This window comes from Onthophagus taurus, chromosome 8 (assembly GCF_036711975.1).
Source record: "Onthophagus taurus isolate NC chromosome 8, IU_Otau_3.0, whole genome shotgun sequence".
Lineage (NCBI taxonomy): Eukaryota > Metazoa > Arthropoda > Insecta > Coleoptera > Scarabaeidae > Onthophagus > Onthophagus taurus.
The window spans coordinates 10,969,178-10,984,875 of NC_091973.1; the positions used below are offsets into that span (position 1 = coordinate 10,969,178).

Consider the following 15,698-nt stretch of genomic DNA (forward strand, 5'->3'; position numbering starts at 1 on the left):
ATGATAGTGTTGTAAACGCGTTAGCTGCAATGGATGGAGATGTGAAACGTAATATGTTAACGATGCTCAATGAATCGTGTTCTGAACAAATATGTATAAGTAAGGAAGTGATGTTGTACAATTTCGATAAAATCTTGTTGGATGTAGATTTGTTTAAATTATTTCACAATCAATAAAGACATGGGTAAGGTGCGGATTGATGAGAGTAAAAATGAGATGCATAGAATGTATGCATGGACTTATGCGTATAGACAATCACGAAAGTGTAATTGGGAGGAAATGTATTTAGATCGTCTTAGATTTAAGAATAGAATAAGTTATGTAAATGATATGTTACACCTGTACTTAAGCAGCGAATTTAGAAATAAGATTTTTCATGAAAGATTTAAATATGTAATGACTTAAAATAAATAAAAATTTTTTTCAAATGTGAGCGTATTATTAACCATCCAATATTCACCGAATAATGTGCGAAAGCTATTAAATATAATGGTATGAATGTTAGGACAGTGAAACAGTATGCATCGATCAAGCAAACGGTCTGGTCGAGGTATTGTGAATACATTAATCAATAAGCTTCCGATAGAACTACATTTGCCAGGTTATAATTATTGCGGTCCGGGAACCAAATTGGTAAAGAGATTAGTTCGTGGAGATCAGGGAGTGAATAAATTAGACGACGCCTGTAAAACGCATGATATTGCCTACGCAGCGACATCGAATTTAGCTGAGCGACACATAGCCGATAAAGAGTTGTATAAGACGGCGAAAGAGCGGTTGAGAAGTAAAGACGCAAGCTTAGGAGAGCGACTATCGTCGGCGTTAGTGTCAACGATAATGAAAGGAAAAACAATAATGGGTATGGGAATGCAAATTCGTGCCCTAAGACGTAGAGGAACAACTCGTCAGAAGTTGAAACGTGGCGGTAAGTTGTCGTTTACGCAGGCAATGAACTTAGTGCGGCGAGCGATTGCACAGACCAACAGTACGAATACAAAGGGAGATGTACAAGTGGGTTACAATCTGTTGAAACCTTATCAAGGTAGAATACTTAAACCGCGCGGAAAAATAATCAAGATTCCCAAGACGGGAGGTTTTTTACCCTTAATACTTGCAGCTTTGGGTGCTCTCGGTTCTTTAGGCGGAGGTGCAGCAGCTATTGCAAAAACCGTAAACGAAGCAAAAATAGCAAGGGAGCAGTTACAAGAAGCCCAACGTCACAATCGGGCTATGGAACCAAAAGCGATCGGCAGCGGTTTGTATATTAAACCATATAAGCAAGGTTGCGGACTAGTCATGAAAACGGTATCACGAAAATCAAAGCGACTAAAACGCCCCAAGAGGGCGAACAAAATTGGTACAGGAATGTTTATTAATCCATATAAAAAGGGTTGTGGTTATAAAACTGTAGCAAAAAACTAATAAAAATACCCCAACATTCTTCAATACTTCAACATTCATCTGTTAAACTTTCGTGGGGTGTACATGAGAAACAATTTACCGAAGAAAATCCGAAAACGAGAGAGTGGGATAATAAATCTTGATAATCGTACGGGTCCCGGTACTCACTGGACAGCTTACAACAAGGATGGTGTAAATGTTAACTACTTTGACAGTTATGGAGATTTACGACCACCGATTGAAGTGGAGAAGTATTTTATATCGGATGGGGGGAGAAATATTGTGAGGTATAATTATCGACGATATCAAAAAGAAGATCAAACAAATTGTGGACAATTGTGTCTGCATTTCTTAGATAGTTTAAATACCAAGGAAGTATCCGTGTAAGATTAGTCTTGAGAACAACAATGGAACAAGATACAATACATACAAGTTATACATTTACGCTCACCGGAAGGGGGTCGGAGTTGTCTTGTAACTTTAACCCACCGATTTATTTGAATGAACTCGGTACATACGAGTTAGCTCTTTTAAATTTCGAAACGTTCAATACGTTACCTAATATCGATTCAACAAACAATATTTTACAATATGAAGATCATATGGGAAATTTTACAGAGAATATTGAAATACCGCTAGGAACATACGATATTAACGATATTAACGAATACGTTAAAAAAACATTAACAGCGAGGAATATTCTCAGCGTGACTACACCGGGTACACAGATACGCATAAGAGGTAATAATAATACGCAACGTGCTGAGATAAAAACAAACCGGCGAATAAATTTTGCTAGCGATAATTCAATCGGTTCCTTACTTGGTTTTAACCCTAAAGTTATACCTAAAAACACGATAACAGAATCGGATCATATCGTGAATATAAATAAAACGAATGCATTACAAATTTATTGTAATTTGAGCTCCGGATCGTATACGAATGGACAACCCATGCACGTGTTGTATCATTTCTTCCCGAACGTACCGGCTGGTTTTAAAATAATAGAAGCTCCGCAACAACCGATTTACTTACCTGTTACAACGAACGTGATTAGTACATTAATAGTACGCATACTTGATCAGGACGGTCAGTTGGTAAACTTCAGAGACGAAGAAGTGACCGTGAGAGTGCACTTGAAATCGGTGTGAGTAGTAGGGTATTTAATATGGGTATAGTGTACGACGTTCGAAGAAAAGCACAGGAAAATCTGGGTGATAGAGTAATGTATAAAACGGTACGAAAGGATGTAAAACCTAACAGTAACCGAAAATCAACTACCCAGTTAACACGCGTCAATCGTCAGTATTTAAGCAACTTAGGTTTTCAACTACTATAAATGGACTCCTTAAACGTCACGGAGAAAATAAAAGTAGATAACTCGATTGTAAGTTACGAATATCATTCCCATCAACCGTTTGGTTCTACTAGCTTCGGTAACAATGATGAAATTCGTATAGGCATACCCGAAATAGACAATTACACATTGCCTCATGAAAGTTTTTTGTATGTGGAAGGGAGCGTACGTAAACTGGATGCGAGTGGTAAAGCAACAAAAGATGCTAGTGCAACTGCAAAATTGATAAATAATCCTGTAGCGTTTATGTTCAGTGATATTCGCTATCTTATAAATGGTGTTCAAATAGATGGAGTGAGAAACGTGGGGTTAACATCATGTATGAAAGGATACTTTTCGTATACCCCTCACGATATAATAAAGTTGGCGAACGCAGGTTGGAACATGGGCGAGGATCTGCTAGGTCAAGTGGTCCCAACATCCCCTGTAACGGATGCAATAATGGATAAAAATGGAAATTTTGGATTGAGTGTACCGCTAAAGACATTAATAGGGTTTGCTGAAGATTTTAAAACAATTGTGATGAATGTGAGACAAGAGCTAGTGTTAATTCGTAATAATGATGATAATGATGTGCTTGTGAATACGGTAGAAGAACCGTTACAGTTAAAAATCGATAAAGTTGTGTGGAGAATGCCCCATCTAGCCGTAGGCTTACGAGAACAATTAGCTCTAACAAAAATAGCAGGACGAAATATTGATCTGCAAATACCTTTTCGCAGTTGGGAAGTACATGAATATCCTTCTTTACCTCAAACAACAAAGCATTCATGGGCTGTGAAAACAGCTCCGCAGTTGGAAACACCTAGATTTATAATAATTGGGTTTCAAACAAAGAAGAAAGGAAAACAGTTGGCGAACATGGCAACCTTTGATAATGTAAAACTCACCAATTTGACGGTATTCCTAAACGGTGAACGCTACCCATACGATAATCTGAACGTGGACTTTGATAGTAATCGTGTCGCAGTGTTATATGACATGTATACACGCTTTCTAAAGTCCTACTATGGGAAGGAAGGAGAACCATTACTCACTCCGAAACAATTTATTGAAAATTATCCACTGATTGGAATTGATTGTACATATCAAGCAGAAGCGCTACACAAAAGTGGGGTAGAAATACGGATAGAATTTACGACAAAAAATCCGATTCCTGATGGTACCACAGCATACTGTTTAGTTTTACATGATAAGGCGTTTCAATATTCTCCACTAACAAAAATCGTCAAACAAATGACTTGAGTATGGGGAAAGAAGGGTTGGTAGTGTGTAGTTGGATCGGATCCTGAGCCGCATCGCACCCGTAGCTCATCATCCGAAATGTGAGACTTCTATATTCAGCGTAAACAAAAAAAAAGTCGTAGAGTATAAGTTGTGCGACAGATTTCCACGGCTGCATAGTACGACGTTGTACGTTGTATGGATAATCGTGTTGATGTACGGAAGCAAGATGTATTCAAATAAAACTCAATACATAATTCTCGATATACAAGGTTTCATGGTCAACGAAGATCAGTTCGTACCTAAAGAATTAGCATCATGTGATAGTAACAAATGCATAACCCACCACGTTTTTCAACCGAGTAGCAGTATAGCTTCATTACCATCTAAATATAGGAATACTGCAAACTGGTTAATGACACATCATCATTGCATCGACTGGAAAGTTGGTTTTATCCATCCAATGGAATTCGACGCCATAGTCAAATATCTGTGTCGGAATGTCAAGAAAGTGTATGTTAAAGGACCTGAAAAAATTAAATTTTTAAGACATATTATTTCCGCGCCGATATTTGCGTTGGAAGGTAGTATCTATAAACTTGAGATGGGTATACCGAGCTGTGCTTTTCACTCGCGACGAAGAAGTATGTGCGCTCTTTCCAATGTACGCCACTTACAAGAAGTTGTCGAGGGGGAGGGGGGATTGTAACCCCCCTTGAGTCACGGGCGAAGATAAGGTCCGAACGACCTCGCATTCTCAGACAGTATGACCTCCCCTTGGGCCACAGGCGATAACAAGGAGAAAACCTGGACAACCTCGCATTCCCAGACAGTATGACCTCCCCTTCAGTCACAGGCGATAACAAGGAGAAGACCTAAACGACCTCGCATTCCCAGACAGTTGACCGGACAAATACCTGTTCACTAACCCGTACTTAAAGGTAGTGGAAAGTGGGTTACTCCTCACTCCGTGTACAGCAGTCGCTGAGTGATATAGTAGTGTACAAAAGACGATAATTCCTTAAAAAGTGTGTTTACGATAATAACAGATTTTGTTAAAAACTGTGTTTTTCCGACCACGAAGAAATCGCTTTCTGCTAGAAAACCATTTGAAAAGTAAGTTACATCAATACAATTTTTATCGGTTTTCTTCATGTATGTTTGTGATGATTTCAGGTATTAATTGTTATACGCTGAGAAAAGTGGTTCTTCAGCGCATTGCAAACCTGTCAGACGTGATAGAAAACCATTTGAAAAGTAAGTTACATCAATACAATTTTTATCGGTTTTCTTCATGTATGTTTGTGATGATTTCAGACATTAATTGTTATACGCTGAGAAAAGTGGTTCTTCAGCGCATTGCAAACTTGTCAGACGTGAGCGAACGTATAATTTTAATAAAATAATCCAAATTTTTTGTAACCCTTTTGATTCCTTGAAGTCTTTCCCATTATGCTTCACTTAATTGGTAACAGCCACGCTCGTGCAAGCGATAATACCGATGGTATGACCGACCCACTGGTTGCCGTGCTGCCACGCAATAACGACAGTACGAATGTTGTTGAGTCAAGCCTACCGTCGTTACCATTATATTGCAGCGGCAACTTTGACGGTTTGAGTCGTACCATGCAGGATTTCACTACAGACCCACCACTGTACGAGCAAATAATGAATGAGCTCCGGTCACAGCCAGGGAACGACAATGGTGCGATTGTTACCACCAGTCCAACCTTGTCGTCCTACGGCTTAACTCGCATCAGTATGGAGATACGAGAAGAAGGAACATATCAGGAAGTTGTTGTGCCACCTGAACCTGCTACCAATCAGACCGACGTGGTACAACCACTTCCAGATATTGTACATACGGATGTCACAAGTCAAGCACCTGCTGAAAACCAGGTGCTTGCGGCACCGTCTGTACCAGCGACGGAAGACGTATCCCAACCCTCCGATAGGATATGTGTTTCGCCTGTCTTCTCGAGTGGACCCATACGGTACACATCCCGCCGTATAAAAAAACGCGTCAACTTGTTGTCAAGGGGTTGCGTGAAACAAACTACCCGCCCAAACCCTTCTCCTGCTTCACAAGACTCCTGTAGATTGCTGCGCAACGCATTAGCCAAACCTCCCCGTAACACACGAAGAGTACCTACACTCGCTACAGTAACCAGACCTGCAACGGTGGTTACATCTCCACCAGAGGTGACCATCGACATCCGTGACAGCCCGCCAACTATCACAACTATCCCACCACAAAATGTGGTGTTCCCACCACCTTTACCTATCCCTACTATCCCGCAGAGGCAAAATCTTCCAGCTGTAAATACCGCACATCCCGACCCATGGGTTGATGCGTTTCTGCATTCAACAACCAACTTGGCAAGCAGTCTTTTGTCCCAAGAGGATTTTTTCATCTTGGGCTTGAAACCTCAATTGCAAACCAAAGTGACGACTTTGGAACATCATAAGCGCCACTTCGTGAACGCGTTGAATGCAGTAAACCAGAATCCCACCGTCTGCTTTGCTGCTTCTTCAAACATCCTTAACATGTACAACACCAAAATTAACCTGTATAAGTCCCTTCTCAGGCTGCTGCCTGACAACGGTTAATAGCGTTTTTTTTTTGAAGCTCGTTCAGTTTTTTTGTCTCTTGCAGTGTTAACGTTGCAGGAGTTGGCTATGGAGAGCGTTAATTCGACGATTTCCCGTAAAGACCGTACGTTGCGGTTAGTAGATGTTTTACCAAAGACTCTACTACTAAACGTAATGTACAGCTGGGACATATGCTTCTGGCGTCGAATATCCCGAAAGGGCGATCGAATCAATCTTGGGGAGGTTTGCTTCCCCACCGTGGAACGCTTTGGAAAGAAAATGTCGCAAGGCACCGTACATAAGTTGTTCCACGGTTCTCCGGTTGATTGGAGTTCAACTTTCGGAGTGGGTCTTCAGTATCAAGCAAGGTATGTTTTTTATGAATCACATTTGGGCAACCTTTGCTATCGTTGTCGACGCCGCCTACACCATATTAGTATAACGAACGTTTTACAACTGGATTGTCGTGTGAAATTGCGCTCGAAAATAAAGTATGCATCTTCTGAACGATTGCAGACTATTATTTTAAATAAAAAATATTGGTGTGCGATGTGTTGTCGTGTGTCTTTGTTTCGAGTCTGTTTTAAACCACAACTTGAGGAGGATCAAAGTACTGAGGAATTGTCGGAGGGATGTCTCAGCAACTAATATGTTGTAGGTGGTTTTTTCAAATTTGTACACCATCCTTGTATGATACTGAAAATCGTTCGAATTGATGATATGACAACAAGTTCGCTTCCTTTTCACCTTTTCCGCTCCCATGCTTTTGTTTATATGTATTATTAATTATTTATTTGAATATTTACCGTATCTACTTATTGTTACCGCTCCCATGCTTTTGTTAATATGTATTATTAATTACTTATTTGAATATTTACCGTATCTACTTATTGTTAATTTAATACTAAGTAGTGTAAATTGTACTGTGACTTACACTGCTTTATTTTGTTTAATCACATAACATCTGTATGTGAATAACCCACTGGTGGTTCTACTACATCAACCATACAGATACTTTTGAAATCATGATAATAAATAATTTTGTAAATTTATGTATACCACGTCTTATTGTAAAATAAATATTGTGTAATATTACGCACGCTTTAAATAACTTTCAAACTCAATGTTAACAGTTTATATAGTTAAAGTGTTGTAAACCATTATTTTGAAACAATGATAATAAATAATCTGCTGAAATTTTTTGTATGCTACTTTTTATGATAAAATAAACATTGTTTTCTACTACGACTTCATTTCTTGTTAATCTCCCGTTCAAGTATCACCCGTCAGCATGGTTGAAGACGTTAAGTTTGTTAGCCAACCTTTAACACTACCAATCTGTAATCTTCATAACGACTTCGCTGCAAATAAATTTAAACGACATAGCGAATTATTTGGTGGGGAATGTAAACGTGGTTTGATAATTGGTTCTTCGGGTGCCGGAAAAACAAACGTAATGTTAACTTTATTGACAGCTCTCAACGGGTTGCGCTTTTTGAATGTATATTTGTGCTCTAATTCACTCTACCAAATCAAATACGAATTTCTACGACAATTACTTAAACCTATCCGCTCTTGCGGCTATTATGAATACTCAGATGTCGGACGATTTCTACCACCGTCAAAGGTGAAAGAATATTCAATTATTATTTTTGATGATATTGCTCCTACAGAGCAACAGATTATCAAGGAATATTTTTCATACGGTCGTCATAGAAACGTTGATACTTTTTTACTCGCTCAAAGTTATAGCGCCATTTCCAAGCAGCTTTTACGTGACAATTGCAACCTTTTAGTTTTATTTAAACAAGATCTCACTAACTTGAAACATATTTACAACGATCATTTGCTAGGGGACATTACGTGGGATGATTTTGTCAGAATTTGTCGAACTTGTTGGGATACACCGCACGGTATATTAGTTATTGATTTAGATTGCGATAAAAATAACGGACGCTATCGGAAAGGTTTCGATGAGTACATTATACTGTAAAACCATTGACTTTACGACTGCATGCTCAGTCTCTGTGCGATCATTACACTATCACGTTGAACTATGAATCGTAATGTTGCACAACAGTTAATAGCTGCGCGAGAAGATGTTAAACATAAAATACGCACTTTGAAAGGAGATATAAAACAGAAGCAGTCCATTGCCGAAGCTCAACTCGCTCCACTGAGAGAACCTCTGACAGATATTTCCAAAAAATTACAAACTGTCAATTTATTAGCGCTCGACAATAAATTCGGGATAAAACGTGATTTATTTACCCCGAAAAAGGAGCAGTCACCAGATATCTCAGCCTTACTGGCTGACTTGCAGAAACCTTCTAAAGGACTTAAACTGGAAACTCCTAGAGTGAAACCTAAACGTAGAGTTACGTCAACACCCATTAAACCGGGAGCTAGCATGGATGTTTCACCGGAACTCGCACGGAGTCCGCAATTTCTCAGCGACGAAGAGGTGTTCGAGGGTCGAGATACTACACCTGAGGTTTCTGTTCGTGAGTCAGACACATCTTTAGATGTCTACGAGCGGGACGCTAGGGAGCAGTTGGCGCGCATGAAAGAGAATATGGAGGGAATGATGGAACAAACAGTTATTCGAGAAGCTTTAGGACAGCTGGACCCCTTACCACGTACCTATGTTACGGGTTTAACAGTAGATGTAAATAACGAGTTCGATCAAACTTACGGTGTTCGTGCACTTACCGATGGATTGTATATCGCAAATCAACCAATAACGTTTGACGGGAAAAACATTTTGGTGGGTGAATTTACGTATACAGGAACACCGGGGTTATACGAGTTGTTATTCAAAAATAAACCGGGTAAATTTACTTTACCAGATGCGAGAAATTACAAAGATATCTTACAACGTTCGAATGTACATAAAAGAGATTATGACGCTTCAAAAAGTATCATAACTGATGATGAAAATGAAAAGTTTGTGAACATAATCAAACCAATTTCCTTGGGTCAAAGACCACATGTGTACTGGGCTCGATATTGGCCAAAACCTAAAACTGGATCAGGTCACTTAAATAAGTTGTTAGTACCTGCTGCAATTAAAGAGTACGAATACTGGGACGACGTGAACGAATTAGTTGATCGGTTGCGTTTACTACTTGCTTCCGAAGCAGCAGGTCATACTGCTCATCATAACGAAATTATATCCCTCATAGAGGAATTACGGGAAGCGCAAGTCATTCGTTAAGGGTATATAAACTTTTTTCTGTTTCTGTGACGCTTCAGAAGCCAATATGCCTTTAAACCGTTTTGGTGAACATGGTTCTACATCTATCGATAAATTTGGTAAGCATGTTCACCACCATGTTATACAGAACCACATAGCAAGATCCGAAGTTCTACAACCTTCATCAACATTTATTTTAACTTTACGTGGTGATGGAGATGTTGATCCAAAAACAAAACTTTATAAAATCACAAACAAAAGTGGAATTACGGATTACATCAATTCTTTCTACGAAGGTATGATAAAAGATGTTGTAAAGTCCGCTCATGTTCAGTTACTTGTTAACGATATCGTTATTAAGTCGCTCCAGGGAGTCCAACTCAAACGCGGAGATACCATTAAGTGTAAAAATAATGCACCGATAGGAGGACTACCTTTTCTTATAGAGTTGTTGATTGAAGGGGTTGTAGAGTAATGGTTAGTGTTAAGCGAGATCTCGTTAACGAACTACATGCACCTGCGAGACGACATTATCGGCGACGCCGCGTTCTGCTTCACGGACTATTGGATCTTTATCAAGCGGATTTGGTTGAAATGATCCCATATGCGTCGGTCAATAAAGGTTACAAGTATATACTGACTGTTATCAACGCTTTTTCAAAATACGCATGGGCCTTACCACTCAAAACCAAAACTGGGAAAGAGGTTACTCAAGCTATGAAGGACATTTTGCATAGTAAAAAGAATATTACTCCTAGCAACTTACAAACCGATAATGGGAAAGAGTTTTACAATAGCGATTTTCAAAAATTAATGGAACAACTTAACATTAATCATTACAGCACCTATTCCACTTCAAAAAGCTCGATTATCGAACGGTTTAATAGAACCCTAAAAAATAAAATGTGGAAAGAATTTAGTATGCAAGGAAATTATCGCTGGTTAGACTTACTACCCAAATTACTAAAATCTTACAACAACACAATACATCGCACCATTCACATGAAACCTTCAGCTGTTAATCGACGAAATGAATCTGCTCTGTTAAATACTGTATACAATTCCATTAAAGTTGTCGACCCCAACCACCGTAAATTTAATGTGGGGGAACACGTGCGAATTAGCAAGTACAGACACGCTTTTGCTAAAGGTTACCAACCAACTTGGTCCAATGAAATTTTCACCATAGCGACAGTTCAAAATACTAATCCCAGGACTTACCTTATTAAAGATGGTAGAGGAGAACCCATTCTTGGAGCATTTTACGACGAAGAATTACAACGTGTGAAACACCCGGATGTATTTTTAATTGAAAAAGTTCTTCGTCGAAAAGGAAATAAAGTCCGAGTGAAATGGTTGGGAATGGATAGCTCTCATAATTCTTGGATTGCAAAAAAAGATGTATTATAATTTTTACACTAAGAAAATAAAAAACTTTTTTTAATTTCGTTGATTTTATTTCAAGTAACCTTTTTAACAACCTACTTTCTACTTTATATACAAGTTTTGTGATACAAGCAAGTATTTTTTTTTTTTTTTACAAATTAACTGATCGCAATTTAACTAGCCATACATGTTTACATTTAACAACTCCAATAAGTTGTCCAAAAGATCTTCCCTGCGTAGATCTTCAATAAGATAGTTTCCCCAAGCTAAAGTATGACATCCATCCTCCATCACGTAACGTTTATCGTCATGTGCAGAGAGCGCCACTTTATTCTTTAGTTCTGTATACATCGTGTGATAGGAGGAGCGAAAGACATACATCTTTTTTCGCACAGAACCTCCATCTTCGATAATCCGTTTATATTCTGAAACACTTAAGTTTTTATCGATAACATACTTTTTCACACCCTTGGCACGCTTGACAACTCCTTCCAAAGTGTTAATACAATAAGCTTTAGCTCCTGTACCATAAAACGATGTTAATATCGTATTTGGGTACTCATCTTTCATTTTTCCAACTATCGGCGGCCCTGGAGGAATATTATGTCTGTTGTTTAACTTGTAATTAGAGGTATCGAACATCTCTATATTTTCTTTGATATCCTGGTATACATTCTCAGTAAATATTTCGAGAATTAACGAATCCGTATCTGTATATAACAATAATACGTTTTCACCATATTTCTCTTTTAAATAATTATAAAAAAAGTTATAAATGACCGCTTTCGACAATTCCAGTACGCTAAACCCTACATACAGAGGTTTGTTATATTTGACCTCCACCTTCTGCATTTCAATGGCTGCCAAATTATGGCAGAAAATTTTCGATGACTTGAAAGTCGGCTTTGCGATAAGAGCTTCTGCACCGGGTCTCCTGTAACGATTCTCCCAATGTGACACTAATCGTATATCGACTCTATTTTCAACATTTTCCATCGTTTTCCCATACACGATATTATTCATTTGTTTATAATGATTTTTCCCAAATTCATTCGTAGCATTCATTCGTTTCTCAGAGTTAAAATCGATATATGGTTTCATCCACGGCGATTGTTGAAATTGCAATGCACGGTGTATTTTGGTTAGCTTAAGACCTTTTTTCACACATTCACGTAGGTTTACATAGTGAATTATGTATTTCGATTTATTTTGTAAGTTCGCAATCAACTTAGGATGCTTCGATCCGGGAGCGATTATGTTTTCGGGACAAAACGGTAGATCATCATGCTGGTTGTGTAACCTTTCGGGATACTCCAAATCCACTTCAAAGACATAACCAAGGTGTTCATCATCTAAACACTCCACATCTATATCTGCTATTTCTTGGTTCGACAACCATCGAAAACCGCCTGTTGGTAATTTACAACTCATTGCATACCCATACAAATTGGTAGCGTCCAAGTATAGAATATATGATGATGGTTTTTCCGGGTTAAAATCGTCAAGGAACTTGTTGTTTGCTATTGCAGATCGTTTTACACACATACAGAGACCGCCTCTAATTCCTTTCTTAAAAAAGTGTAACATGTCAATGTCTGATAACAATTCTAATTTTACACCTGTCATTTTTAACAGAGCATCCCACCCAAACCCGGGCGCAGTATAATAATGGCAAGGATCCAGATTGTAATTCTCCAAAGATATTGTCCTGAAATTTTCAAAGACGTCAGTCAACATTAACACATCTGACGTCAAATACAGGTCACTGTATTCTCCCAACGTTGTACACTTAAATTTATTCCATACAGTCTGTGCTCTAGAGTATTGTTCCTTTGAAATATTACTTGAACTCAATATGTCGTAAAACTGTGTATGATCAGGCAATTTACTATACTCCAACTTTTCAAACGAATCTACGAACGAATATGGAAATACACCTTTCTGGCGCATCAATCTAAATTCTTCAGAGTCTTTGAATTTTTTTTTCACTTCCACACAATCCTTATCATCCAAATATGAAACCAACTTTTCCAAAGAACTCGCCATGAATCTAAACGAGTCGACGAATCTTATTTTCATAAACACTTTGCGTTTCTTTCCCTTGTTATCGGTTGTTTCTCCGACAACTATTTTTTTGGAAAAAGAAATATATTTTTCTTTGTTTTGTGCTATCACCTCTACTTCCTCCTTGTTTAGGGCAATACTTTTCACAAACATGTGGGCATCGTAATTCGACAGGTTGTGGAAAAACACAGGGATAAACATCGGTAATTTATAATTTATATTGCAGACGGAATGCGCAGGACCCCTATACAATCCTGTCAAGTGATCGTGATCACACACTTTCTCTTCTTTGTTTATTGGTTTATCACAAATGTGACATACGGAACTCAGTTCATTTACAAATTGGTCCAGACAGCTTAGCGGTATCATATCCTTTGTTTGCCTCAAATGTTGTTTATAGATCTCTATTACATCCTTCTCCAATCTTATAATAAATTCCAGAGCAGCGTTTCGCCCTCGGTATATTTGGAATTTCGATAAGTTATCATCGTAAGCACACTTAATGTAGTACGCAAACGCGTATGGTTCGTGTTCAAAACATCGGGCCGTATATGGTTTATTATCATCGTAAACTTTTCCTTCTTCGGGCGTTAAGGGTTTCAGAATCGCCTCGAAATCGGCGTACACCACAAACGGAACTTTCATTTTTTTTTCAAATCCTTCAAATTGTAAAACATTTTCCTTTTCTAGATGTCCGAACTTATTCACTTTTATTTGTTCGCTTGGTACTGTTGCTTTCACTTTTTTACAGTCATCCATCTGATGTCGTACCAACTTGTCTTCAGTTGAAAAGTATTGCAAACAACCCTCACAAATATATCTTTGATGTTCATGAGTCGATGATTGTGTATTTATCAGTCGAGATAAGTTTTTTATCCAACAATAGTGGTTATTCCCGAAATTGTCGCTGACTACTAATAAGTTTACATGACGCTCCCGTTTCTGTTTACATATACATACAGTTACAATATCATCTACCATTTTCTCTCCATTATACCAAGAATTTATACCATAGACGTTAATTGAAATGTTATTTTCTTCCTCAAATTTTGGTATGTCTCTGATGGGTACTGGGAATGTTACGCAGTCAAACTTTAATTCTGTTTCCCTATAATCTGGGTATGATGATATTCTTTGCGGTAAACCTGTGGGTTGGTACAGTGCGGACATCAGTGCCCAAGCAAAGCACTTATTATCGTTATTTTGCACGTTTATTACCGCTCTCTTCCCTTTTATGGATGTCGGTAAGTCGATGTAGCTCGATGCTCTTGTAGGATTAAACTTGTTACAGTTCATTTCAAGATATAATATTTCCAACAAGGTCCAACCTGCAGTATTAACACCTTTAGTTTCGCATTTTACTACTTTTCTATTCTTATACTCTTACCTGAGTCCCGTTCTTGGAATTCCGACATTTTCACCATAATCTCGTCCATAAAGTCCTCGTATGTTTGGTATAAGTCTACGGCTACTGTTATAATTTTATTTTTTGTGTTGAATGATTTGATTTCCACTTCTTCCTTCGTATTTATGAAATACAATCCAAAAATTTCCGTATTCACTTTTAAACTACCATTTACATTCCTCACGGACTGTATCAAACTGATAACTTTTTCTCTAATTCGGTTACTGAATTCCTTCATGTCTACGTACTTCCGTTCATGATCGCTCACTCTAAAACTACATATTTTATCTCCAAATATCGAATCTATTTTTTCTACACCATCATCTATTATTACGAAGGCTTTCTGTTTATGTTTGTTGCTACGCAGATGTGAGGAATAACATTGTCTGGTTACGTGTTCATCACATATTTCACACACTATAACATCTCCTTGTTGATCCTCTTCCACCTTTCGACGTTTCCCAATACATGCTGTGCGTTGATGTCTCACAAGATTATCTGGTCTAGTAAACTCTTTGTAACACACGTCGCAGGTCAACATGTTCACAACACTCTTACTTCAATACTGTTGAACACGATTTTCTATCTGCTATTTAAAGCATACCTCCTCCGAAGTGGGGTTTTCAATGAACTCATGTCGTGTAACCTTCATTTCAGGTCACGTACAAGGTCAATGTCATGGTCACAATTAAGGTTGACTTCAAGGTCTCCGTTGAGGTCAAAGTAAAGGTCATTGTTCAGGTCAAGGTTACTGATCAAGGTCATGGTCACTAAACGTGATCTTGACCTGAGGTGAGCTCAAAGTAAAGGTCATTGTTTAGGTCTAGGTTACTGGTCAACGACCCCCTTTGCAATAGCCGATTCTGGAACCTCCTCCCAGAAACTCAGGGCAAGGTCAAGGTCATGGTCACTCAACGTGACCTTGGCCTTGACCTTGACCTGAGGTTCTGAGAGGAGGTTCTAGAATCGGCTTTTATCTACTACTGACCATATTTGTGATATTCAGGCGTCAAATGTCATATTGGAGCATGTTGGAGATAAAAAACAAAATGTGCCCAAAACGTGATATTATG

The 15,698-nt window shown here is 38.4% G+C and overlaps 3 protein-coding genes across 4 annotated transcripts; 2 read left to right on the top strand and 1 right to left on the bottom strand.

Moving 5' to 3' along the window:
- The first annotated feature begins 2,740 nt into the window (after positions 1–2,740).
- Positions 2,741–4,003, top strand: LOC139431186 (uncharacterized). Its single transcript, XM_071198823.1, has one exon. The coding sequence runs from the start codon at positions 2,741–2,743 to the stop codon at positions 4,001–4,003; it is 1,263 nt and encodes a 420-aa protein (XP_071054924.1).
- A 1,062-nt stretch (positions 4,004–5,065) lies between these two features.
- LOC139431004 (uncharacterized) lies at positions 5,066–7,822 on the top strand. 2 transcript variants are annotated; one of them, XM_071198559.1, is made up of 2 exons: positions 5,066–5,098; positions 5,159–7,822. In XM_071198559.1, the coding sequence occupies exon 2, from the start codon at positions 5,435–5,437 to the stop codon at positions 6,590–6,592; it is 1,158 nt and encodes a 385-aa protein (XP_071054660.1). In that variant the 5' UTR covers positions 5,066–5,098; positions 5,159–5,434; the 3' UTR covers positions 6,593–7,822. The 2 variants fall into 2 exon arrangements, with proteins under 2 accessions (XP_071054660.1, XP_071054661.1); XM_071198560.1 differs by lacking the exon at positions 5,066–5,098 and having other exon boundaries at positions 5,101–5,239; positions 5,300–7,822.
- A 3,511-nt stretch (positions 7,823–11,333) lies between these two features.
- LOC139431187 (uncharacterized) lies at positions 11,334–15,166 on the bottom strand. The gene is made up of 2 exons (XM_071198824.1): positions 14,608–15,166; positions 11,334–14,548 (listed from the first exon to the last, which is right to left on the bottom strand). The coding sequence occupies exons 1-2, from the start codon at positions 15,164–15,166 to the stop codon at positions 11,334–11,336; spliced, it is 3,774 nt and encodes a 1,257-aa protein (XP_071054925.1).
- Positions 15,167–15,698: the final 532 nt, after the last annotated feature.